The sequence below is a fragment of the Manis pentadactyla genome, chromosome 5, assembly GCF_030020395.1.
Source record: "Manis pentadactyla isolate mManPen7 chromosome 5, mManPen7.hap1, whole genome shotgun sequence".
Classification (NCBI taxonomy): Eukaryota; Metazoa; Chordata; class Mammalia; order Pholidota; family Manidae; genus Manis; species Manis pentadactyla.
This window is the reverse complement of record NC_080023.1, coordinates 104,244,555-104,271,823: the sequence shown is the minus strand read 5'-3', so window position 1 is coordinate 104,271,823 and position 27,269 is coordinate 104,244,555. Positions and strand designations below refer to the sequence as shown.

The 27,269-nt window shown below is 34.8% G+C and overlaps 1 protein-coding gene across 4 annotated transcripts in view; it reads right to left on the bottom strand.

The window, feature by feature from the left end:
* Window positions 1-2,206: 2,206 nt before the first annotated feature.
* Window positions 2,207-27,269, bottom strand: part of BLTP1 (bridge-like lipid transfer protein family member 1) — a 216,933-nt gene continuing 191,870 nt past the window's right edge. For all 4 annotated transcript variants that reach the window (XM_057502585.1, XM_057502588.1, XM_057502589.1 and 1 more), the window contains 14 exons: window positions 23,302-23,502; window positions 22,611-22,790; window positions 20,103-20,240; window positions 19,135-19,392; window positions 18,116-18,266; window positions 17,580-17,737; window positions 17,283-17,475; window positions 16,854-17,071; window positions 14,187-14,438; window positions 13,342-13,545; window positions 11,548-11,742; window positions 10,650-10,784; window positions 8,098-8,263; window positions 2,207-2,937 (listed from right to left, as the gene is read on the bottom strand). In XM_057502585.1, coding sequence (XP_057358568.1) covers window positions 2,721-2,937; window positions 8,098-8,263; window positions 10,650-10,784; window positions 11,548-11,742; window positions 13,342-13,545; window positions 14,187-14,438; window positions 16,854-17,071; window positions 17,283-17,475; window positions 17,580-17,737; window positions 18,116-18,266; window positions 19,135-19,392; window positions 20,103-20,240; window positions 22,611-22,790; window positions 23,302-23,502 — 2,666 coding nt within the window. In that variant the 3' untranslated portion in view covers window positions 2,207-2,720. The remainder of the gene's footprint in view (window positions 2,938-8,097; window positions 8,264-10,649; window positions 10,785-11,547; window positions 11,743-13,341; window positions 13,546-14,186; window positions 14,439-16,853; window positions 17,072-17,282; window positions 17,476-17,579; window positions 17,738-18,115; window positions 18,267-19,134; window positions 19,393-20,102; window positions 20,241-22,610; window positions 22,791-23,301; window positions 23,503-27,269) is intronic.

The following is a 27,269-nucleotide window of genomic DNA, read 5'->3' as shown; positions in this document are numbered from 1 at the left end:
GCTGCAAATGGCAAGATTTCTTTCCTTTTTATGGCTGTGTAATATTATACTGTACATTTACCTCAGTCTTCTTTACCTATATATCTGTTGGTGGACACTTTGGTTGCATTCATATCTGCACTATTTAAAATAATATGACAATAAACATAGGAGTTATGCTTTTGTAATTTTAATAGCTTTTGCCCAATTGTCCTCCATGGGTTTGTACCAAATTACATTCCTATCAGCAATGCATAAATGTTTTCTAATAGCTTTATCTAACAAAGCCACAGAAATATGGAACAGTTAGATTTAAACTGCCCTTTTCTTTCTATAGCATTATCACAGTAAGTGCCAGAAATACAGTAAGTTTATACTTACATCATTTTTGTAATCTCATAATTGATTAAAGCCATGAGCAATTTTTAATGTTTACAACAGTACTGGTGTACTATTTCTTTGAAGTGGAGAATTAATACCTGAAGTAGGACTCAAGGAACCAATTTCTTTAATTTTTGGTTACTTTGTTTTATGAAATAACTTCCTGACAGTATCATCTTAGACATTAGATTCAAAGTAGGCATAGTATTTGCTTCTCTGGTAAGCCTGTCCAACAGAAGTAATGTACCTGTAGTCCTCAACCATAGGGATGGTTAGAGGGGATACAGAGATCAGACAGGTCACAGATAAGAGGGTCTAGCAGAAAGAATACAGATTATGACTCTAGACACTAGGATTTTAATTTTAGTTGTGTTACTAAGATGCTGTTTGACATTGATCGCAAGCCTTAATTCTTCTACCAACATATACTGTATAAATATATGCTCAGCTAAGTATCTTGGCTCTTTTGGAGTTTTTTTTTAATCAGTCAGAGATAATACTGCCTTACCTACCCACGTGCAAGAGTCGGCACCAAATGCATTCTTGAGCTGTCTTCTAGCTCCAGGTTCTTCAGTTCTACTCTTCACCCAACCTTTAAACTGACTGTACTGACTTGGCTAGATTTCAAGCCAGAGTTGTGATTAACAGTATTACAGCTACTTTTTAATATTATTTTAGATTTTTCTATTATTTAAAAATCTTGTTTATACTTAATGCATATAAATTATACATGTATGTATAGTATGTATTACACATACACACATTATAAATTTGCCTTCATATGACCAAAAGAATGCATATAAAGATATAAAGAATATAGTATATAAAAACAAAAAAACTGGGTACTTACCACTAGCTTAAGCAATAGAACAATACCTAATATGTATGAAGTCTCTGCTGTACCTCTCCCTGATTACATCCTCCCTTAACTAATTTTTGTAAATCTTCACACATTTGAATGGCCCCTATCCAAAAGTCAAGAAACAAGTGTTGACAAGGCTGTAGAGAAATGGGAACCCTCCTATACTGTTGGTGGGAAAGTAAATTGGTGTAGCCACTGTGGAAAGCAGTATGGAGGTTCTTCAAAAAATTAAAAATATAAATGCCATATGACCCAGTAATTCCACTTCTAGGAATTTACCCAAAGAAAACAAAATCCCTGATTTGAAAAGCTATGTGTACCTTTATGTCTACTGCCACATTATTTACAATAGCCAAGTTATGGAAGCAACCTAAGTGTGCATCAATAGATGGATAAAGAAGATGTGGCACATATATACAATGGAATATTATTCAGCCATAAAGAAGTAAGAAATCCTGTCATTTGCAACAACATGGATGGACCTGGAGGGCATTATGCTAAGTGAAATAAGCCAGGCAGAGAAAGACAAATACTGTATAATTTCACTTATTTGTGGAATATAAGAACAAAATCAACAAAATGGCAGTAAACTCATAGATACTGTGAAGTGACTGGTGGTTATCATTGGGAAGGGGTGGGGCTAGGTGGGGAGGGTGATGGTAGGTGATCTAGGGACACAAAAATTATCAATCATAATGTAGGTTGGTCACAGGGATAGTAGTACAGCATGGAGAATACAGCCAATGATTCTGTAACATCTTTCTATGTTGACAGATAGTAACTGCACTAGTGGAGGTGAGGATTTAGTAATACGGATAACTGCTGAACCATTGTGTTGTATACTCGTACCCAATATAAGATTGTATATCGATGATACTTCAAAAGAAATACAATAGCTGAACAGGATGGGCATCTGTTAATTACAAAATAAGCTATGGCTATCAAAGGAAGAAAAGATTCAAAACCAACTACATACAGACTGAAACCAATTATAGACTTTATTACAATAGTTACAAACAATATTTTAGTGGCACTTAATCATATCACAATTACTCAGACTATATACAAATATCTATATAAGACTACATTTTTTAAAAAGAAAAGGCAATTAATGACCAAAAAGAAAATCACATTATCAACAATATTTTTCCTAAAAGTTATGGCCAATAACAAAGGAAATTCACAGTTATTCTGAAAATATTTTAAAGATGTAGGAATCATATTGCACCTAATACAATTATAAACCCTAATGAGCAGATTTATATATTTTCATCTAGTTTTTCACAAAATTTACATTATCATGCAATATTTCACTGTACACAGATGGTGTAACTACAATAAACAGGTTATTTTACAAACTTTTAATATAATGGCCACAAAATTAGAATTATTGAAAGTTATGTTTAAAATACTACTACTATACAAAAAAAAAAACCACTCCAGTGTAATAAAACTTAACGGACACAGTAATAATTTGTTCACAGATCAAGTAAGTTTCTTAGTGTTCTTCTTTGTCTTTCCCTTTCTTTTCCTTTTCATCTTGCAGTGCAGTACCAAGTTTTTTGATAAGAACTGACAGAACTTTGTCCAGTGGATCCATGACTCCTCTCTGAAGCCATTTAGGAATAGTGGTCCTGGCATGATGGAAGCCCAATTTTTGAAGGATATAATCAACGCCTACTGGATCAATCTTTCTTCCAGTCCAAGAAATTAGTCTAAAATAATTATACATAATAATTATTAAGTAGTACAGTGCCCTAGCACAGTTCTGAAGGTAAGGTTTAAGAACATCAACAAAGCTCCATAATATGCTCAAGACAATGTATTTTCAGTAGTTACATCGAGTAATATAACCTAAAATTCCTGGAATCACTCTAATAACATTAAAAAAATTGTGATTATAAGTATCCTTGAGAGCCCAAACAGCAATGGCATTTAGTCCATTTCATTCTGATTATTTTAATTTAGGTCTCTTAAATTATGCAGCCTTCTTAAACATTTAAAGGACAGCTGGTTCATTCTAAAGATGTTAACTAACTTGATGCAGAGAATCCTTTTACAATGTATATCAAATCATAATATTCTACACTTAAAATATCTTATTTTTTGCCAGTTGTACCTCAATAAAGCTGAAAAGAGAGAGTTCAACAAGCATGGGGCATAATGGTGGGGAAAAAAGGCTAATATTTACTGATTGCTTTCTATGTGCAAAACATGTTTGAAGAATCGTTTTCTCCCTACTCCTGGTATTTCCTTCCATTTAGAGTAACAGCCATTAGTAAAACACTGTAAGCCTTTTTCTGCCCTCTTACTGACGATTTATCTGATAGCAAATGAACAGGTAACTGAGTAGTGTAGTTTAGTATCCTCCTCCCTGTCTTCTCTCATTTTGGTCTGTTCCTCTGTACCACGGGGTTTTCAAGGACAGGCTCCTAAATAGGTTAGCCCGAGACTGGTCATGGCTAGGCTGAGTACACAGGGCTGCTGACTGCACCACTCCAGCCTCACCCCCTTCACTGCCCTTTGAGTTCTGCATTACTGAGACCCTGTAGGTAAGTCCAAACCTGGACTTTGTAGTAGAAGACCACTGTTGCCAGATATCCAAACCACATTCTTTGTTATCAGCTTTATCAGTATTGAAATCGTCTTTTTGATTTTCAGCTGCCTCTAGCCCACTATTTCAGTTGGTCCTGAATTTGGGTAGGGAAAAGGGGGATATTAATAGTTACACACTTTCCATTAGTTAGTTAATTTGACCATTGTAATGACCCTACAAGGTAGGTAATACTATTCAAATTTTTTCATACGAGGCAACTGAGAGAGAGAGAATTCAGGTCCTTTGGCAAAGGACACTCAGCTAGGCTATAAAGCTATGCTTAGAGCCAGAGTGCTTTACCATGCTCCCTACCACTAAGTCATATTTCTTAGTCTCCTGGTAGTATGTTAAAATAAGGAATGTAATTATGGTTTAACTACTTTTATGATTATAAATTAAAAGATAGTTAATTTCATTAGATTGACAAATACAAAACAATCTTCTAAACAGTTCCAGCACTGGCACATTTGCAGTATTTTAATACTGTTCCTGAATACTGACACTGTTAATATTTATCATGAGTGTATGTACAAATTAATAAAAGTGTGTTGGTTACAACAAATTCAACACAAATTAATACAAAGTCATCACTATTTTTCTGCATATATAGGAATCCACTGTATAATGTAGATTTTGTTTGGAATTATTTTGTGGCATAAATATGTCTGAATAATAACTTCATCTAAATCTGTATCATTCTGGAGAATATTGTGCTGAAGTGAGAGAGGCTTTTGGCTACCATTATTCGATGATTCAGACAAGTACGTATATTTTTTATTTTTTAAATTAAAAATCCACATTGAGGTACATACAATAAAATGCACAAATCTTAGTGTACAGCTTGATGAATTTTGACATATGTACACACTTATCTAACCATTGCCCAGATCAAGATATCAAACACTCTCATTTATTTTTTTCTGTTCACCTTTTTCACCCATGCCCCTATGGTAACCACCAGTCTATTCTGTGTGTTTATGACCTTATACAGTTTTCTTCATTTGTTTTTTTAGGTTCCACATATAAGTGAAATCATTCAGTATTTGCCTTTGACCTATTTCACTTAGCATAATACTCTGTAGGTCTACCCATGTTGTTGCAAATGGCAGGATCTTTCTTTTTATGCCTAAGTAATACTTCATTTTACATATATAACACTTCTTTATCCATTCATTTCTCGGTGAACATTCAGTTGTTTCCATATTTTGGCTATTGTAAACAATACTGTGATAAACACAGGAGTGCACATGTCTTTTCAAATTACTGATTTTGTTTCCTTTGAGTAAATTCCAAGAAGTAGATTGCGGGGTCATATGGTAGTTTGATTTTTAGTTTTTTGAGAAACCTTCATACTGCTTTCCATACTGGCTGCACCAATTTGCAATCCCACCAGCCGTATATGAGGGTTTCCTTTCCCTCACATCCTTGTCAACACTTAATATGCTTTGTCTTGGTGGTATTAGCCATTCTAACCAGCATGAGGTGGTATCTCATTGTGGTGCTGAATTGTATTTGCATGATGCTTAATAAGGTTGATATGAGTCTGTTGACCATCTGTGTGTCTTCTTTGGAAAAATGTATATTCAGATCCACTGCTTATATATATATATATTTTTTTTGTATCAATAATATACAATTATATGAGCAACATTGTGGTTACTAGATGCCTCCATTATCAAGTCCCCACCACATACCCTGTTACAGTCACTGTCCATCAGTGTAATAAGATGCTATAGAGTCACTACTTGTGTTCTCTATGCTATACTGCCTTCCTTGTGCCCCCCCTCCTATATTATGTGTGCTAATCACAATGCCCCTTATTCCCCTTCTCCCTCCCTCTGCCCCCCTCCCCGCCAAGTCCCTTTCCCTTTGGCAACTGCTGTTAGTCCATTCTTGGGTTCTGTGAGTCTACTGCTGTTTTGTTCCTTTGGTTTTTGCTTTGTTCTTTTGCTCTACAGACGAGTGAAATCATTTGGTACTTGTCTTTCTCTGCCTGGCTTATTTCACCAAGCATAATACCCTCTAGCTTCATCCATGTTGTTGCAAATGATAGGATCTGTTTTCTTCTTAGGGCTGAATAGGGTATATGTATCACATCTTCTTTATCCATTCATCTACTGATGGACACTTAGGTTGCTTCCATGTCTTGGCTATTGTAAATAGTGTTGCAATAAACATAGGGGTGCATATGTCTTTTTGAAACTTGGCTCCTGCATTCTTAGGGTAAATTCCTAGGAGTGGAATTTCTGGGTCAAATGGTGTTTCTATTTTTAGTTTTTTGAGGAACTTCCATACTGCTTTCCACAATGGTTGAACTAGTTTACATTCCCACCAGCAGTGTAGGAGGGTTCCCCTTTCTCTGCATCCTTGCCAGCATTTGTTGTTCCTATTCTTTTCTATGTTGGCCATCCTTACTGGTGTGAGGTAATATCTCATTGTGGTTTTAATTTGCATTTCCCTGATAATTAGCAATGTGGAGCGTCTTTTCATGTGCCTGTTGGCCATCTGAATTTCTTCTTTGGAGAAGTGTCTTTTCATATCCTCCACCCATTTTTTAATCAGGTTATTTGCTTTTTGGGTATTGAGGCATGTGAGTTCTTTATATATTTTGGATGTTAACTCCTTGTTGGATATGTCATTTACTAATATATTTTCCCATACTGTAGGATGCCTTTTTGTTTTGCTGATGGTGTCCTTTGCTGTACAGAAGCTTTTTAGCATGATGTAGGCCCATTTGTTTATTTTTTATTTTGTTTCCCTTTGCCAAGGAGATGTGTTCAGGAAAAAGTTGCTCATGTTAATATTCAAGAGATTTTTGCCTGTGTTGCTTCTATGAGTTTTATGGCTTCATGACTTACATTCAGGTCTTCGATCCATTTTGAGTTTACTTTTGTATATGGAGATAGACAATAATCCAGTTTCACTCTCTTGCATGTAGCTGTCCAGTTTTGCCAACACCAGTTGTTGAAGAGGCTATTATTTCCCCCTCTGTATATCCATGGCTCCTTTATCGTATATTAATTGACCATACATGCTTGGGTTTATATCTGAGCTCCCTATTCTGTTCCATTGGTCTGTGGTTCTGTTCTTGTGCCAGTACCAAATTGTCTTGGTTACTGTGGCTTTGTAGTAGAGCTTGAAGTCAGGGAGCGTAATTCCCTCTGTTTTATTCTTCCTTCTCAGGATTGCTTTGGATATTTGGGGTTTTATAGGCAGCATATAGATAGGTCTTGTTTTTTAATCTATTCAGTCACACTATGTCTTTTGATTGGAACATTTAGTCCATTTACATTTAAAGTAATTTTTGTGAGAGATGTACTTATTGCCATTCTTTTGTTAAATGTTTTCTGGTTGTTTTTGTTAAGGTCTGGTCCTTTCTTACCTTGCTCTCTCCTTTGTGTTTTATAACATTCTTTGTTATTAAAGTTGGATACTTTTCTCTTTATTTTTTGTGTTTCTGGTATAGGTTTTTGGTTTGTGTTTACCATGTAATTTATATATGATGTTTTGCATATATAGCACAGTTATAATTTGATTAAAAAAATCAGATGAGAGAAAAGGAAAAATAACATGAAGGTTGTTGAATGTTAATCACCAACATGGACATACATTATAAGTACCACTGGTTTAGCAGCAATGATAAATACAACTAAAACCAGAAAATACTTTAAAAATTTTGATATGAAAACAAGTTGTTGTAATTGGGACCATGACTGTAGTACAATATCACTCAGTAAAGGAACCTGAATCTGACAGCATTAAATTCAGCATTTCAGCGATGATTTTATATTGAAAGATAGAAAGACACTATGACATTGTAGGCTCTATTACATTATTATGACATATGTGAGAAACTGTAATGGTTCCTTAATGATGGTTTATGACACCTACTGCATCTTCTCAAACTAAGTAACAGAACAGTCTACTTACTATAGCTACCTGAACTACGTGAAAATACATCCTGGTGAGATGGTTAAAAAAAAAAAGTAACCATAGAAGTGGGGTTATTCTCATACTTCAGTGCTTGATTCACAGAATACCACAGAGTGGACAGCTAATCAATGAGCTATTCTTGGAGTGTGTGTGGCTTTTGCCCTGCCTTGAAGCACTTGCAAAAGCAGAAGGAAGCAGCAAAAATGGCAGAAAGAAGTTGTAGAGGTTAAAAGTAGCTAACTTCTAAAAACGATTTTTGGCAAAACATTTAACCTGTACATTATTTATGACCTTTTACTTATAATAATCCTGTAGGATATAGGTAGTTATCTACACCCATAGTTACCTAAGAGTGGGTTCTAGATGCCATGTGTTGCACATAAAATCTCTCCAGTCCACAGTAGTATAAGTGATGCTATCTTCTCTGTCTTTGTCAGAGGAATTATCCTCATGTATAATAATTGGACTTTTCTGTCCTGGTCGAGTAGATAAAATCCGAGGTGGAAAAATGGCTGTGATGAAAATAATACATTAATATTACAAATATATACCTTATAAATTTATTTTAAATCACTATATAAACACTAGTTGGCTCCATTTATCATTTTATTTATGAACTAACCAAAGCCTCATTTAATTAATTTCTTAAAAAGTAGTGTTTTAAAATATAGCTGTAAGTATTTCTTACTATTGGTATTACTGTTGGTATTTCTTAGAGAAAGACAATATCAAAGTTATTCTCTTACAAGTAAAATTACATGTAAATAGCATATGTTTTACACACATTTTGGTGCCTAAAACTAATGGTAAAGAATGAGATTTATTTGATGATTGAGGGTTTCCATAAGAAAGGCTATAGGTGGATAGACTTGTTTTTTATTAACAGCTTTAATGAAACACAATTCACTTATTTTGAAGTTGGTACAACTCAGTGGCTTTAAAATGTTGTTGGCTGTATATAGATTTGAATGGTGGTACTAACTTAGGAGCTTTTTAATGTAAGCAGCCCTTTCACTCTTCATAGTGAATAATCAAATAAATGTTTTATGAAAGACAGTCTTGAAATTGGCAATCATAAGTAATATATTTAAAATATAATCTGAGATGAAAATAGCTTTGATAGGATCTTTAATAAATACAGCATTTCTCCTGGGGATAGATTTTCAAGACACAATTTGGGCATAAAATAATTGATTAATTAGGTAAAATGCATATGTAGCTCTGGGTATAACTTTATTGTGAATAGCAGTAGGGGTAATAGGTGCATTGATAGGGAATGAGCCTAAGAATAAAGCTATATTATGACACTATATAAGAAAACAGATGTCTTCAGTTATGGCCTGCTCAGTTGGTCTGATTTTGTTTATTATTGGTGTTGGTTTCAGTGTTATAATTATCTTGATGTTCTAGAAAGATGCTGATTCCGGTCTAGTCTCACATGCTGCTAAGAATTCTCTCAGGGATATTTACACTTATTTTGGCCAAAACTTAACTGCTTTTCATTTTCAATAGCAAATATACTTACGGCTATTAAAAAGATTTCTATAATTGAAATTTCCTTGAAAAGCAATACTTTGTTACTGTAGGTCTCTTAATTCAAGTCCCCGGTCCCTCTTTTTTATTGAAATAATGTTTTGTAACAGTTTACATTAAAGAGATTTTCTTTCTTTTTTTAAGAAATACATACAACTAATGGCAAACCAAGACCAACACAATACATCATAAAATTACAGAGGTTTCATATAATACCTGAGGGAAAGAAATCCAGCAGGCTTTCATAACTAGGTAGACTAGAAAAGAATTCTACAATTACCAGTTTATCTAGAATGTTTTCCTCCACATTTAAGTTTAAATGTGAAGGCAGAGATAAAAACAAGAGGATTACCAGTGACTAATATATGTTAGTACAATATGTAAGATTGTATCTACTTATAATATTTATTTCCTATTGTTTGACTTCAATAATTTTACTTTAAGTTTCAACTAATGTCTCATAGATTTCTCTCAGCCATCAGTATTGGTTTTACTCTTACTGAATTTTTGGTACATCTAGGTGGAATAGTAATGGAAGAGAGACTCAATTTATGCTATACGGTACCTTTGTACTTTCAACATGTTCTTTTGATAATCTTTCTGTTTTCTTCACTTACACATTTATCATGAGGCTATTTTGAAATATTATGATGACTTGAACAAATTATATCCATTTCAAGCAACCTAAAAAAAATCTTATCCCATTTTACCACTGTATATTCATATAGTTTTACAGTAATTGTTGAATGACTAAAGATCATATATTTGGAGAGCATTCCATATTATTATATTTCATACTACCTTACTCTTTTTAACAGCCTTAGAATTTTTCATTCCACTGTATGGGCAAACATTTAAGTTTCCAGTGAGCAAATCATTGTTAACTAGCTCCTAAAAACAAACCACCACCCACTGAGGTCTAAATAATTTGTTTGTAAAAAAGAAAATGCCTTCTGCATTTCAAAGAGATTTATTTTAGTTTTCTCAATTATGGATATAACTCTTGCTACTTTATTATGTATTCTTTAGTCATTTCACTTTGACTAGTAATATTTAGGACAATCTACAAGGCCTGATAATGTACATAACTGCATTTTACAAAATATTTCCATATATAACATGATTCAGTGTGAGGGATAGAGTGCTGTGTACCTGGCAGTCATTCAGAAAGTCTGTCGTACAGTCTTACTGCTATTATTTATATTTATTTCATTTATTGATATTTGTAATTCATAGAGGAGACACATTCCACTCATTTTGTCATGAGACCAATAAAAATCCATAAAAGTGGGATTGACAGCTGGCTGCCTTTACTGAAGCTTGAAAGAAAAACAAAACAAAGCAAAACAAGGATATGCTACCCACCTTTTTCTTTTTCTTTAAGATAAGCCGACACTAAATCATGAAGAAACATGATAAGCTCAGCATCCATAGTCACACAAATGTGGTCAGTGAACTCTGTCACCACACTACATTCTACCTTTGGCTTCAGGTTGGCATCTGCAATGGCAAAGTTGTTTTACAGGAAAAGATTTAAAGAAGTAAGTTCCTTTCTCTTGCCACTAATAAGGGACATATGTAGGTCTGTGTAAAACATCCACTGTTTAAATGCAGCTATAGGGAAATAAGTAGTTTCTGTATGTGATTTACAGAATGGTGATGATTACTAAACATTTTTTAAGTATATGCCATTTGTTACTCACAAAAATCCCACGAATAAAGTCCAAATATTTATTTTACTGAGGAGTACAAGGCACAAAGTGATTAAATCACCAGAAATCATATACTTGGTAAGAAAATCAATCAGTTTGACCTAGAAAATCAATTGCTTTACATTACACTTGACCCTTGAACAACATAAGTTTGAACTCTACAAATCTACTTACATGCAGGTTTTTTTCAACAAATACATTGGAAAATATTTTGGAGATCTGTGGCAATTTGAAAAAACATTCTTTTTTTCTTTTTTCCAGTTTATTTTATTGTTGATGACAATGTGTACTAATTGACTGTTTGTGTTACCGGTAAGGCTTTCAGTCAACTGTAAGCTATTAGTAGTTACGTTTTGGGGGAGTCAGAAGTTACATGTGGATTTCTCATTGCAGGAAGAGAGAGGGTTGGTGAAAGGATCTCTAATCCCTGCTATGTTCAAAGGTCAACTGTATGTCATCATTACAAAAACAGCCTGAGAGAGAACAGTAGTTTGAAGTTCCTTTAGAATTTTCTTAGAACTTTGGAAACTAAAGATTGTTTTTTCACGTACCCTGTAATGAAGGTTCTTGTGGTTCTTGAACGTGAATGGATTTAAATTCAAGCTGCATCCTCGGTAATGCAAAGATAGTCTCTGTTTCATGATTGTAGCTAGAACCTCCCCTGAATCCACTCAACAAACTAGAATTCTTTACTGTAGTGCTATTCTCAGTGTTATTAGCATCAACATTACGAAGTAGGTTTAGCTCTATGTGAATAATAATAAAGACAGTAAGAATCAATGTAAACAAAAAAGCATTGATAATTTTATAGCTTTAATGTCTCTATGATACGCAGAACTTTTACTATATTTGGAAAGTAAAGACACATTAAAAAAAATAGAGCCATATAAAGCTTTGGTCTTGGAAATAGTTATGTAACTATCAATGTATGTCTATCTGTATATTTAATTGGAGGGAAAATATTCATTTTTTAAAACAGTTCTATTTTATTCCCTATGTTCCAGTTTTATTTCAGTTCTATTTATAATAATTCCTTATTATACTTAAGTTGACACAAGTAACAATGGCAGTATATGAATCCCCGAACTGGTAGTGCAATTTCTCATAGGCTAAAATTATTTAGGCTCCACTTATATATATAATACATATACACACATATTTTTATATATATGTAATATATAAATAGTGACATATATCACTATTCTTAAGACCAAAGCTTAATAACATAAGTTTGGATAAATCCAACACATTTTGTTTTTTGTTTCATTAAGCTCAAAGTTCTCCATAGTCAACTTGCTTCACTCTAATAGAATTTATGATTAAATATGAACCTGACCTTGAAATCAGGTAAAAGTCCTGGTTTTCCCCAACATATGTACTATGGTTATACTATGTTTGCCTTAGAAAAATGCTAATAGCCCTTCCATAGTATTCCAGCCAAGAACTCCATCCCCCAAAATTTGTATCTGGAAGATAAAATAGTTAATACACGCATACTCTTCTTTGTTGTACCTTTTTAACAGTCCCTAATCTCTAGCGTTGCCGATTCCATAGTAAATATTTTCCATGTGGCCCATGTCATCATCTTTCCCATTTTTTAAAGGTCATTTTTAAGTAAAACATTCAAGTGTTAACATATCTTAATCTAGTCACCTTCCAATACAGATGGCATGATTGGTAAAAGCAGTACTATGAACTCTAACACAAAATAAGAATTTTTATGACATTATTATAAGACTGGTGAATCTAATCAAATGAAAAAGCTCATCAAAAGTGCTTTCCTTAAATATAGTCAAAATATTGTAACAACTTGGTATGGTGATAGCTGGTACCTAGAATTATCATGTATATAAATGTTGAATCACTGTGTTGTACACCTGAAACTAATGTAATACTGTGTCAACTACCCTTCAATAAAAAAAATAAAAAAGGTGAAGTGCTTTCCTTAAACTTATTACTTAATAGGAATATTATATATTTTATTTTATTCCAGTCTGAACCTTAAGTTTGTGGCATTGTGTTACTTAGTTGTATAAAACCTCCAGTGTTTAGTATTGCTATAAAAGTATTTTTCCAATTATAATAAAATAAATGTAATTTCATTTTTTTAAACAAATCTTACTTTGAATGTTTCCAGTTACACCTAAAATAATTTTAGTCAATGAAATGTTACAATATCAGGGTGGTGAGGTGTTAGTATTGTTACTTATGTCAGCAGGAGTAAAATGAAATTTTGTTCAACTAAAGAAATGAAAATTCCTTCTCCATTTAAATTCTAAACACAGTCATAAGAGCCCCAAATACAGAAAACAAAGCAAATCTCTCCAAGGAATCAAACATCGAACCTTCGTTCCTTGTGGCTGTAACATAATTGAACCATTCTTTCACACTTGCTACTCCATGGGGTGGATTTTCATGGCGACGCCTTGTTATCTTGGTTATTGTTGCCATAGGACTTTCCAAAGCACCACATGGTTTGGTAACCATAGTATTATGGCCTAGATGAAAATCCAAAGTTTGTACAATATATGTAGAATGATCACTGGAGCCTAGAGGGAAAAAAACGTGTTAATGTAACAAGCTATATTTAGATGCAAGAAAATGGTTGTGGCCCTAGAGCAACAGATTTAGCTAAGTCATACATAGATAGGGAAGGTTTTAAGATTGAGTACATAAGTAAGAAAACATAAAATATAATTTTTCTTCTAGTTGTAATTGGGTTTATCTCCAGTAAGATGAAGAGTATCAACCATTTTTTCCTTTATCATTACGCTGAAATCACTGAGTAGAAAATTAAAGGTAAAAGGAACTGGGTTAATCACAGTCTTGACTGGCAAATAATCTCCTTACACTACCATTATGTTTCCTCTCTTCATGTTTTTACAAGACATATTCACAGTAACTATTATGATGACTTCTGCCAGCCACAGCTGCAAACTTTAACTGCCTTAAGTAAGAAACAGAGTAAGATGGCAAGTTCAGAAACAAGTCCCTTAACATGTCCCAGACTTTACAGATACTGACTCATTGGCAGTGAGCTCCTTGACATGGCAGATACATGTTAACAAATTGTGATGGACTTCACACATAAGAAAAACAGACAAATGATAGGAGAAAGGAAAATTACTTTGTCATTTATAATCATTTCAGAAGATAAGAAAGAGTAAAAGCTGGAAATGTGTCATTTTACCATCTTCCCAGATTTTCTGAGCTTCAGTCCAAAAAGCAATATTTGGTTCTTCTAAGTGAAAAAGAGCCCACGATTTAGAACGGAAATTTGGGCCATGAAAACAAGCTAAGGTCATATGATTTCCATGTAAGCTCATTGATCCTCCAAACTGCATTCCGTCTTCTGGTAATGGAATCTGGAATAAGGATATGTGGCATCCTGATACCACCTTCAGTACTCCAGGCCAGTGTCGATGGTGAGCTGCGTCAAGCACTGCAAGAAAACCAAAAACGTCTTATCCCGCAGTGCCTCAAAACATCCTGAATGGCAGGGGGAAGGCAGCAGCTGGCTACTTTCTGTAGGACGTGACTCAGGCCAGGGCTGAAAACAAACACGTGGTTAACGTCAATCAGAAGCTAATGAAGAGACAGTCTGGGAAAAGATGCTGCGTAAGGATGGATAAACTATGGAAAATCGTAATTTGTTAATAATTATACATTTCTGTAAGGATTAATGATTTACAAAGTGCTTACATGAAATTTTATACTATTCTCATAATAACTCTGTAAATTATATATTTCATCTAGACTCTTTTCAATGAAGAAAAAACAGGGTTAAGTGAACCAATGACTAGAAGACTCAGAAATCAAATGCAGATTTCCTGATTTTAAGTACTGTTTTTTTCCTTTATGCCCTTGCTACTCAAAAGTGAGGTCTGAGGACCCACAGCATCCACATCCCCTAGGAGCTTATTGGAAATAGACTCTTAAGTCCACCCTCATACCTGCTGAATCAGAATCTCCATTTCATAAGATCTCCAGGTGTGTCAGATGCATATCAAAGTTCAAGAAGCACTAATCAAAAATACAATTCATATTTATATTTCTCACTCAGTCCAATAATTTATATTTCCCATTTTTTTAGCTGTTTTACACAACTCATTCCAGACCCAACCAAAGATCATCCACTGAATTTAGCTGGCATGTCTCTTTAGTTCCCTTTAATCTAAAACAATTCCCTAAGCCAGTTTGTTTTCTAGGGCAAGGGCTTTTCTGAAGACTCCAGGCCATGCATTTTTGGGAACATTTCTCATTTGTATATCTCTGCTCCCAATTCTTATTTAAAGGAAACACAGACTAGAGGAACAAGATAAATGAAACCACAAAGAAGCAGCTGAAAACAATTAGAGAAGGTAGGGCAGTTCTGCAGGACAGTGGGCCAAGTCTCTTCAGCAAGTCAGGTCTTCAAAAAAGCACTATGCTGAATTAAGGGAGAGTAAAAAAAACAAAACCAGATTTTACCTGTGTTCTTAAAGTGGATATACTGGTTTGGACAAACCAGTTGTAAGAATAATTACGTCAGTTGTGGAATGTGGTCAGAAGGTTAGAGAAGTACATAATTAGCAAAATGGAATGTTGGATATTGTTGACTGGGAAGGTTACAAAACAGTATGAACAATGTTTTGGTTAAAAGTACATAAAAGTATATAGGTGCATAGAAAAGTACCTGAAAGTACATGTTCTGTGGTGTTTGCAGTCATGATTTTTGGGTGTAATGTGCTGTTTTATTTTTTGCTTGCATGCATTTTCTAGTGGCTTTTTTTTTATGCACAGTACTTCTGCGATTATAAAAAGTCACTAAAAATTATCCTGATTCTGACTACTTTTGACCACTTTTACCTCTGTTACTCTAGTTAAAGCCACCATCACTTGTTGCCTGGACTTTTACAATGGCTTCCTTACAATAGTAATAATGGTTATTAATACCATGGTCTCCTTACTTCCAATCTTAACACCTATGATCTAGTCTTCATACAGCAGCCAAAGTGATGCTTGAAAAAGTAAATCAATATGAAATCTGTTCACAACTCCAACAGCTGCTGATCTTATTAAAAATCTTGTCTGTGGCCTCTCTCTCTGAATTCACATCCAGCCTTTTCTGGCTCGCTCACTGTTTCACTACAGTGCCCATCTTAATGATCCCCAGACAAGCCAAGTTTCTTCCTACAGTAGGAGCCTTGAACCCTTCAGTGGCCCCCTATGGCCAGAGCTCTCTTCTCCAAGAGCTCGGCCTAGATCTGTCACTTGGGAAAAGACTTCCCTGACCAACCTTTCTAACACAGCTACCATCACGTGCCATCTATCTTTAGCTCCTTCCCCTGCTCTGCTCCTTTTCTCAGTACCTCTTTCTACCAGAAATTGAGTAAATTAATGATGAGCTGTCTCCCCCAACAGAATGTAAGCTTCATGTGGGTAGAAACTTTGTCTACTAGTGGATCTCTTGTGTCTGAAACAGTGTGTAAAAATATGATTGATACCTAATAAATTTTGCTGATTGAATTACTAAGTGAAAATAATAATCTGCCTGATATAACATAGCTAATAAATCCAAATCCATTCTGATTCCATAGCACGTGCTCTAAATAAGGACATGGTATTGTAAAAATTAGTATGCAAAAGCATGGAGCAGGTATGGTTATAGATCAGTTGTGGCAGGGGGAGGAGAAAATAAAATAGATGATAACTTTCCAAATGATGGCTTCTTATTCCACCAGAGAGAAGGAAATCAGGAAGAGCATATGGACCACTTTGTAAATATGGCACACAGATATTATTTTGAATTAAGACTGTAACAGATGATAGCTGTTGAAAGATAAAGCATATATAAAGACTTAGTTCTAATTCTTACATTGTTCTTGTGAACTTCTCTCTAGGTTATTAGTCATTGTCTTAGGTGGAAGATAAGGAACTGGTCCCCAGGTAGACAGAGCTCGTTTGCTGGTATCAAACTGTTGTGTGAAAAATTCCTGGAGTTTCATTCCTATTTTTATCAGGTCTGGTGTGGTTGATCTTGATATCATTACTTGGAAAATATCCCATTTCAAATCTCCATGGACAAAAATTTCACTAAAGCATAAAACAGAGTCTTTATCATATATTTTATAGAAGACAGTTAAAAAGTACATGAAAAATTATGTCCCCCACCTAGCTTTTCATCTCAGATTAACTGCATAATAACATGATTTTATAAGAAAAATGAATTATATTTTCTGAGTGATAGAAAATATATTAACGGCAGTTGTGTGAAATGTATAAGAAGTAGTATTTTACTAAATACCTTTTGTCAGTCATGCTTGAATCCAGCGTGTTATATAGATTTACTTTCCATTCATCCTGAAGCTTGAGGTCAGCATTACTGAAGATACCCATGAGGATGCTTGAGCCCATGTAATCCACACGAGCTTCTGTAGAACCCATCGTAATCTGAATTTTGTGACTGGGTTGCTGACTTGGATGTTCAGAAATATGAGCTAAAATAGAAATAATCATTACTTTTCATAGAAATGCATAATGGGAAAAACTCATCTGAGTCAATTTTCAAAAACATTTTTTCAATTGTAAAACTTCAACATACCAACCATCTCCAGAGCATTGACATCTATGGTCCCTCCAACTACTCCTCCTTTAGAATCTAACTGTGATCTTCCCAGGCCGACAGACATGCTTATCTCTCGATCTCTATTACTTCCTACTGACAAACGGCCCTGGCTCTTCAAACCACTAGTTGTCCAACTAAAATAAAAAAAAGGGTTATTAATTAGACATATGGCTTCTAATGTCATGAACTAAAATGGGAGTAATTCGAGTTCAAAAAAGTTTGACAATGAAACAATTTCTTATAAAAACTGTGGTAAATATTTAATATTAACACCGATGATGAAGCTTTCTTCTTAGCAAGAAAATTATTTTCCTTGTACTTTTCTCTTTTTAGAACATATGTTACATTACTTTATATTACAGTATCTCTAGGATTAAGCTATTTTCAGGATAAAGGAATTTATATCTTTTATCTACTGTCTTCATTGTTTCAAACATTTCAGCATAAAATAATGTTTTGAATATGTCACAAGTAATGATTAAATAGATTCTCTTTGTATCTGAACAGCTTACGTTGTATTTCCCATTACATTACTCATGTTCATTTGAACGTTTAACTGCTTCAGGTTGATAGCAAACACGACAAGTGTTTCCCATGGGGTCCCTTGTTGGCTTGCTGCTTTGTTTGATTTGTTAAAAGGAGTTGATGTTTTTGAGAGTGAATCTAAAAAATAGAAAAATCAAATGCACATTCACATAGATGGCTCAGCCAAGTTCAAAGCAAAAACAACTCTTATCACTATGATCCATGATATTCTTGTATTAAAACCTAACATTTTATAGCTGTCATGCCTCTAAAATAATAATTACCATCTGTCAAATCTTTAGGGAGTGCTGGCAGCCTTAATTCTTGAAAGCTTATAAATTCCTATATCACCTCCAATTTATATGAGGAAACTCTGATGTGCATGAGATACAGATCATTCATTACCCTGGGATTTTCTTAAACAAAGGAGAGAGTCTTGAGTTGCTGCTGCCAAACAGAGGACTTGAAGGCAGGGACCTTTTCTGAAATGCAGATGCCAGTTGGGGTTCACATCCTTATATTCTTATGGACTCAGTGTATATATTGAATACTCATTTGCTCAATATATTCTAATCTTACCTGTGACATGAACTACATCATTCACTTTTGTATGTTCAGCCACCAGGAAGTGCTGAGCACATAAAAGAGTTCAAAAACACTGACTGAATAAAAGAATTAATAAATACAAAGATTAATTTTTTCATATCAAAGACCTTTTATAACATTGTAGGTTTGTTTTACTTCTAAAACTAACTACCATGTGGAGTACACTAACAACATGCCTCTCTCCCTTTCCCTTTTCCAACCTACTAGCCATCCAGCTGTCTCTTCTGCTGGAAAATACCTTGAAGTGTTTGTTTCTTTGGGGGGATATTTTACCCTATTGTCCCTAAAAACCTGCAGGAGTATGCCTCCCTGAACTTGGGGCAGAGCTCTGGTAGTAACTAAGATTTTTTTGTCTTGGGGGTCATCAGAGGGCTACTGATTACAAAGAGAGCGGTGTTACCTCTTCGGGGAACTGAAGAATCAGAAACACTCCTTGATCTTACGGAAGCTGGGGATTTTAGGCTCTGTGCTGCTGTCCCTGGTGACATGGTGCTGTTTGTCATATGCTCATTGAACACATTAGGTGACTGTGGCATGTGGGTGAAGGAGGCTGACTGACTAGGTTGCTCCCAGGTCCTGCAGTAAGCTTTTCTTGATGATTCAGGGGAAAGGTGTTGGTTTACCCCTTCAATGGAATCAGGTGTCCCGGGACCGGATGCTAATTAGAAAAGTAGAAAACAAAAAACAAAATTGACATGGTAAAATTACAATGTTATAAAATAATAAACTTCACCACTCCACCGTTTCTAATCACACTATACATTCCTTCTAGTTCTCTGTTTGACAACTGTACAGCAATCGACATTTTGGAAAATATATTCTGGCATGTTATTTTACTTAATTCTCACAGAAACTCCACGAGAAAGGCAGGACAGGTACTTTGTTCCCATTTTACAGATGAGGGAATAGACCCAGACCCTAGATTTCTAATATCTTCTACTGTATGATGCTCATGCTATCTTTCACTTACACAGTATGATACTACAACAATACCTAAGTCCAAGAGAAAAAAATACAGGCAATACGGTCCCCAATATTTTGTTTTCTATGTTTAACTAACCATGATTCACTTGGATGGCTAAATGTATTTCTGCATTTCCAGATTGTGTATTACAGAATAAAATCAGATGAATGTAATCCTGAGAGGACAGGTTTTTGTGATCCTTCATGCTAACGTAACCCTCCCACCCTCCAGTGGTTAGCACATTAGAGGGGATCCATGGGCACTTGTTGAATGAGTGAGTGAATTGCATGGTATAACTTAATCAAGTAAGATGAAGTTTGTGTTATGAATCATAGATTCTAGTTACTATTGTAACCAAAATTTAAAGCAACCCAAATATAATTAGCTTATAATAACAAGCTTACTTGGCAAATTTATAGTTTGGTCTCCAAGGAATAGGCGTCTTGCAATACTTCTTCTATACCAGGCTCTTGGAAACGCCAGAATTTCACTGAGTCGACGCATATCATATTTAAAGGAAGCAGATCCTATGTCACAAACAGCTGATAACATAGATAAATGAAGTTTGTTAGATGTCTAAAACCTTTAGTAAGTTTCACATGGTAGGTGTGACATATTACACAAGTGAATTATGTTACAATTCACTAAATATCAAAATAAGTTACATAGTATGATCAGTAAGTGCTAACATGGTCCTTCCACAATGGTAAAAATAGCACATTCTAACACTATTAGTTCCATTTCCTTTTTGAGGTGAAGACAAGATGGGTTTCTGTGACCACTTTATCATGAAATTCTCAGAGAGGTTCTAAAGAACAGTCTTCTCGATAGCTTTCAACTTTAATACAGGGCTCTTCTCAAAGACAGCAAAGGAATCATCAGAGTCAGTTGGGATACAAACTTCCTCAAAAGTGTCTGCAAACTGAACAGCAGTGTGGCAAGAGCTACGATCTTCCTTTCAGACAAGGAGCACTGACTTGTGAGTCTGAAAGCTCCCTGCAGGCCACCTCCTAGAGCTCCTCTCTGCGCCCTGCCGCTCCTGCTTCACGGGCTCTCTTGTCCACAGCTCCCAGAGGATTTACACCTCAGTGTCTCCCGAATCTAAAGTTCTGCTTCAGCCTGAATCCATATCCAACAGCCCATCAGCCCATTGCCTACCAGATCCTTCCACCTAAATGTTTCTATACGCACTTGTCTATTTTTTAAGTTTATAACCTTACTGTCTCTCAGTCACCTAAGCTGAAAATTTGAGGCATCCTTGTCTCCACTGCTGTTCCTCATATAACTTGTCCTCAAACTTCTGTATCCTCTTACATTTCTCTTGAAACCATTCCCTTTTCTCCTGTTTTACTATCACAATTCAGGCCTTCATCCCCTATTGCTAGGTCATTTCAATAATCCCCTCAAGTATCTTTCACGCTACCATCAACATTCTTTAGAAAACACCAATCTGAGGCATCACTGTTTCTTTTTTTAAAAAAGTAAACAGATGTTTACCTTATTTTGTTTAGTTTAATTGGGAACTCATGCCAGGCACTCTGCTAGGTGATGGAGAGTGCAGGCATGAATGAGGCAAGATTTTATCAGTAGACAAATAAATGACAGTGCAATGTGATGAATGCTATAATGGAGGTTTATATAAAGAGGAGGAAACAAATTCTGTTTTATATGAGAGATCAGAAAGGTCTTCACAAACGAAATATTTGTTTAACACACATACAATGTTGTTTAATCTTTTCGTGGTAAGAATACCTAACATGAGCTCTACCCTCTTTCTTAATAGATTTTTAAGTTAAGTATTGTCATTGTTAGGGACCATATTCTCATACTGTTTCTTGGAAACCTCTCGTGGCTTCTCACTGCCCAAAGGGTCAGAACCCTATTCTTTAGCCTGGTGTGCCAGTGCTCTCACGAGCTCATTCCAGTCTGTTTTATCAGTTTTACCCCTAGCCAAGTCTACTCTCCTACTGGCCCTACCTACTTTGTACAACTAATGAAATGTCAAGTTATACCTATGCTTCAACCTCAGTGAACCAAAGTACGATACAAAAGCATACTTTTTGATGTTTCTGTGACATTAAATACCATGTTGCTATAACCAAGAATATTCCTACATAATTTTGAACATCTGGCCCAAATATAATTTCCTTTGTGAACTCTGATCTCTCATATAAAACAGAATTTGTTTCTTCCTCTTTATATAAACCTTCATTATAGCATTTATCACACTGTATTGCCATTTATCTATCTACTTACAAAACCATGCCTCATTCATACCTACACCCTCAATCACCTAGCAGAGTGCCTGGCACAAGTTCGCCATAAAATACAGGCTCAACATATATATGCTGAATGAATGGGTTGAGTGTCTTACTGTATTTGTTCAACTAATAATTTTTAAAGTTTCATGCACATAGTACTCTGAATTTTTCAAAATATTCCACATGCATTTAATTTTAAATGCTTGTACCACAATGTAAAGAAAATGTGCAAATGATCTGCCCAGTTATACAGCTACATATAAACAGTGATACACATGCACACACCTCAAGATCTTCTGATACTAAGTAAAAAGTTTTTAACACTCATCCCTCTTTAGTGTTTTAAGAATTTACAATTAGAAAATCAAAAAGTTAGAAATTCTACCAATTCACGTTAGAGAAGTAAAGAAAAACTTTCAGTGACTAATTAGACATATTTTGGCCTTTGTACAACGTTTTATGTATTTATCTAGAAATCGTATTTCTAACACTGATTGCTTAGACTGAGATAGTACACTAAGCTGGATGTTTATTCTTCTCCCTTAAATCAATTTATCAGTAAAATGTATTTAATATTTAAATGCCATTAAAAAGGAGGCCCTTATTTAATTCTGGAAAACATTGTAATTAAAGAGCTATAAAATTGAATACCAGATATATTTATTAGTGTAGTGTCCATTTTGCTTGCAGACTTGCTTACAGACTGACTTTCAAAAAATGATGCACCTCCTGACCGCCGTATCCGAGACAAACTCACTTTTACAAACTCAAGGTTTATACTAAGTGAGTCTTTTCGACCAGTGACTGAAGTGGGTTCTTCATCCACATTCCCTTTCAAAAAACAAACACACGTATGTATGTATATACATGTATACACACACACAATCTTGTTATGTGAAATTATCCAATAAATAGGCACTTTAAAATACCAGTGAAATTTAAGTTCACTAACTAGTAAGTCTCATTTTAAATTAACAAACATGTACACACTTAAAAAATTTACTATTTGTGGCATATAATTTCTTATACAAATAGACAGTGATTTAGTAAAACATTTGAACAGGTAAGTTACATAAGTATTCTTTCACATCCAAAGAGATTATTGTGCTGTGTATATCACTTACAAAATATTATGAGTTTTTAAATTCTTGTATAGTTAATTACTAAATATTTATTTTGTTTTTCTACTTACTATGTAGAGACAGAATACATATTAAGAGGAAAAAATTTAAAAGTTTCTGATCTTGTTTCATATCCATTATTAAAGGTATCATGATTTCTGAAAAGATCAAGCCTTGAAAAGATGATATAAATTTGGGAGATGCAAATGTGCTAAGTATACCTAATCCTCCTGATCCAGGCGTGAGGCCAGAAACAGCAGTTTTTTGTTTCCCTGCTCCATATGGATGAAATACATAAAGGGAAAAGTCTGACATGCATGCAGTGAAGCTCAGACCAGATGAACTGCTGCTGGAACTGGTCAGATCGGACTGACTACTACTATGTCGACTTCTTCCCAGAGGGCTGCCTAATCCTGATGAACCTACAGTGAACACAAGAAATCCAAAATATTTGTAAGCCATAAAAAAATTTAAAAGCCTGTCACTAATACATTCTCAAAGAATCAAAAGTGGCTTGAAAATAAAATGCAAATAACTGATCAATAGATTTAAATCCTTGAAATCAAAATGAGAAAAAAAGACGTACTTTCCAATTAACGTATTCTGTAAACCAAGGTTGAATACTCTGTTCATCTTTTAAACAATTATTTATACACACAATTGGCCAACTCCATGATGTCCTGTTTCAATTCTCCTTTGCTCTACTTTCAGCAAAGGGGGAGAATACACACACTGTTAAAAAAACAGATCATACAGCTGACGTTCACATTTCAGGAGGAAAGAGTAGAAATGGATCAAGGTACACAAATGTGGAGTTAAAGATGTCTTTCTTTTATGGAGCCAAGTATCCTCACAGGCAATGTCTGCCATGGGTAGATAAGGAAATTCCAAACAGGCTTTAAACATAAAAAATATGAGACCATCTGGATAGAGCATTGTATGATTTTACTGATGATTCCAAACTAGGTATGTCCAGACCAGACCTCCTTTGTATTCACATTGCAATGGGGCACTTGACATCATACTAGAATGGGTCACAGGCCTTTAAAGTGTACCCTTTACAAAACTGAACTCTTGATCTTTTCCCCTAATTTGCTTTTCTTCCAGTGTTTCCCATCTCAGTAAGTGATACTTACAAGCAAAAGCTCAGCCATGCCACTTAAGACTGTTTTACTTCTATTTCTAAGAACATATATCAAAGTCTGCCCATTTCCCATCTCTCTATTGTTATTCTAGTCTGAGGAGATACTGATTCTGGACTGCTGAAATGGCCAACTTCTTGACCTGCTTCTTTCCACTCTTGTTTTCCAATCAGATGCCACATTGCTACTAGACTAGTGTTGAGAATCACGTCCACTTCCTTACTTAACCTTTCAGTGGTTTCCCCACATTATCTGGCTCTTCCCTATCTTTCTCATGCCAGTCTAACCTTTGTTCACCGTGCTCACATTACACTAGATTTTTCTTTTTGTTTTTCACAGTTGCCAACTCTTTGCTGCTTCATGGATTTTGTATTCTCTACCTGGAGCGTCCCTTCTTCCAACTATCTGCTTGGCTAACTCATACTCACATACTTCATGTTTCCACTTAAAATATGCTTGTTTGCTGATTATCTGTTTCTCCAAACCCAGTTTAAGTTCCACATTAGCAGAGACCATGTCTGTTAGCCAAGTTCACTACTGTATACTCAAGCTCTAGCACTGACCTAGACCTCAGGAAAGTTTAAATGAAAGAATAGATATTGTCATGACCTACACTTACTACACATTTATTTCACTATCATTCCTTCTTGCATGCTTTATGATGATAAAATGAGGGATGCTGTTTCATTATTTTTATTTTCTAACGAATCAAAATGTGGGCATAAAAAATAGCTGCTCATTTTATATTCTTTACACTACATAAACCTAGCATAGTACCTGTGTACCGCTATAATAATTTGTGTTAATAATTTGTGACATTTTGTCATTAAGAGAAAAGTGAACATCCCAACAGAAAAATGGGCATGGACATATTTATCTTCCTCCCTCAAATGGCCAATAAAGTGATACACTAGAAATTAATAAAATCCCATCTTAGTCCATCACATTAACAATTAAAAATAAACTTAAAGCACGACATTGGAAAGAGTACAGTGAACTTGTGTCCATAAACACTGGTGAAGATGCAGAAACCTAGAGAGTAAAACATACCAAACACCTTAAAAATGTTCACACTCTCTGAATCAGGAATTCCACATCTAAGAATTTATCCTAAGGATGTTTAAGAGGATGTATACACAAATATATTCATCTCAATATTATTTACAAAATAAATAAAAGCCCAGGGAGTCTCAAACATATTATCAAAATGATAAAATATCATGCAGTTTTAGAGATGAATTATTTAAGAATTGGGAAAACATATTTAAAAATTTTTTTGAAGTTACATAGCAGAAAACATCATATTTCAATTCTGCCTAAGAAAAGGACTGTATCTACAGAAATGCTGTAGAGTAGGGACACCACTGTTTTCATTTTTTAGTATTTTCTGTTTTCTATATTTTCTATGATGAATATATTAATTTTATAATCACAAAAATATGTTTTCATGTTTTCATAAACCAACATTACCACTCCAATATTTTGTTGACTACAATACAATTCTAGCAGCAACATTTTGGAGCTAAGTGCAAGACAGTGGGCGACCACATCAGCAAAAATTTTATTTCCAAAATACCAACTTTCTGTTTTCCTACTCTGTTATGAAAACTTTCAAGGATCCACAGAACAAAGCAAATGTTTTGCTTTAACCATTTCTCCAGTGTCTTCCCATATGCCAAATGTCCCCTGGAGGCAACCCCCACACCCATTAAGAACCACTGTTTTAATGATAGTTCTCTTGTCAATTCTCCTATCAATTTCCATGCATTCTAGTCTCTTCCTTTCAAAGTGTTCAAATAAAATCTTTATCATTTGTATTTGTAATCTCTTATCTTTAGGGCAGAAATGACCCTGAGCCTAATAGGGTGAACAGTGACAATTCCATCAGGAAATCATCAGTTCTGTTTCAAAAACAAAACCTTTCCTAGAAAGGACATTTGAGTTAGGAAACAAATTTTACCATTATAAAAACATATATATATACACACACTACTTGATACAATTTTAATTCAATGTGATAAAAAAAATCCTTGCAACATTACATTTAATTTACAGATTACCCGCAAATGAAAAAAAACACCAGCATAAAACATTCAAAAGTATGTGAACATATTATATAACAGTTACTTCACAGTGTTTGTAGTATATACATTTAAGCCAACAAAAAAAAATGCTATGAACTGGTGTTGGCAAAACTGGACAGTTACATGCAAGAGAATGAAACTGGATTATTGTCTAACCCCATACACAAAAGTAAACTCAAAATGGATCAAAGACCTGAATGTAAATCATGAAACCATAAAACTCTTGGAGATAACATAGGCAAAGATCTCTTGAATATTAACATGAGCACCTTTTTCCTGAATGCATCTCCTTGGGCAAGGGAAACAAAATAAAAAATAAACAAATGGGACTACATCATGCTAAAAAGCTTCTGTACAGCAAAGGACACCATCAGCAGAACAGAAAGGCATCCTACAGTATGGGAAAATATATTTGTAAATGACATATCTGACAAGGGGTTAACATCCAAAATATAATAAAGAACTCACGTGCCTCAATACCCAAAAAGCAAATAACCTGATTAAAATATGGGTGGAGGATACGAACAGACAATTCTCCAAACAAAGAAGAAATTCAGATGGCCAACAGGCACATGAAAAGATGCTCCACATCACTAATTATCAGGGAAATGCAAATTAAAATCACAATGAGATATCACCTCACACCAGTTAGAATGGCCAACACAGAAAGAATAAGAACAACAAATGCTGGTGAGGATGTGGAAAAAGGGGAACCCTCCTACACTGTTGGTGGGAATGTAAACTAGTTCAACCATGGAAAGCAGTATGGAAGTTCTTCAAAAAACTAAAAATAGAAATACCATTTGACCCAGAAATTCCACTCCTAGGAATTTACCCTAAGAATTCAGGAGCCCAGTTTGAAAAAGACATATGCACCCCTATGTTTATCACAGCACTATTTACAATAGCCAAGAAAAGGAAGCAACCAAAGTGTCCATCAGTAGATGAATGGATAAAGAAGAT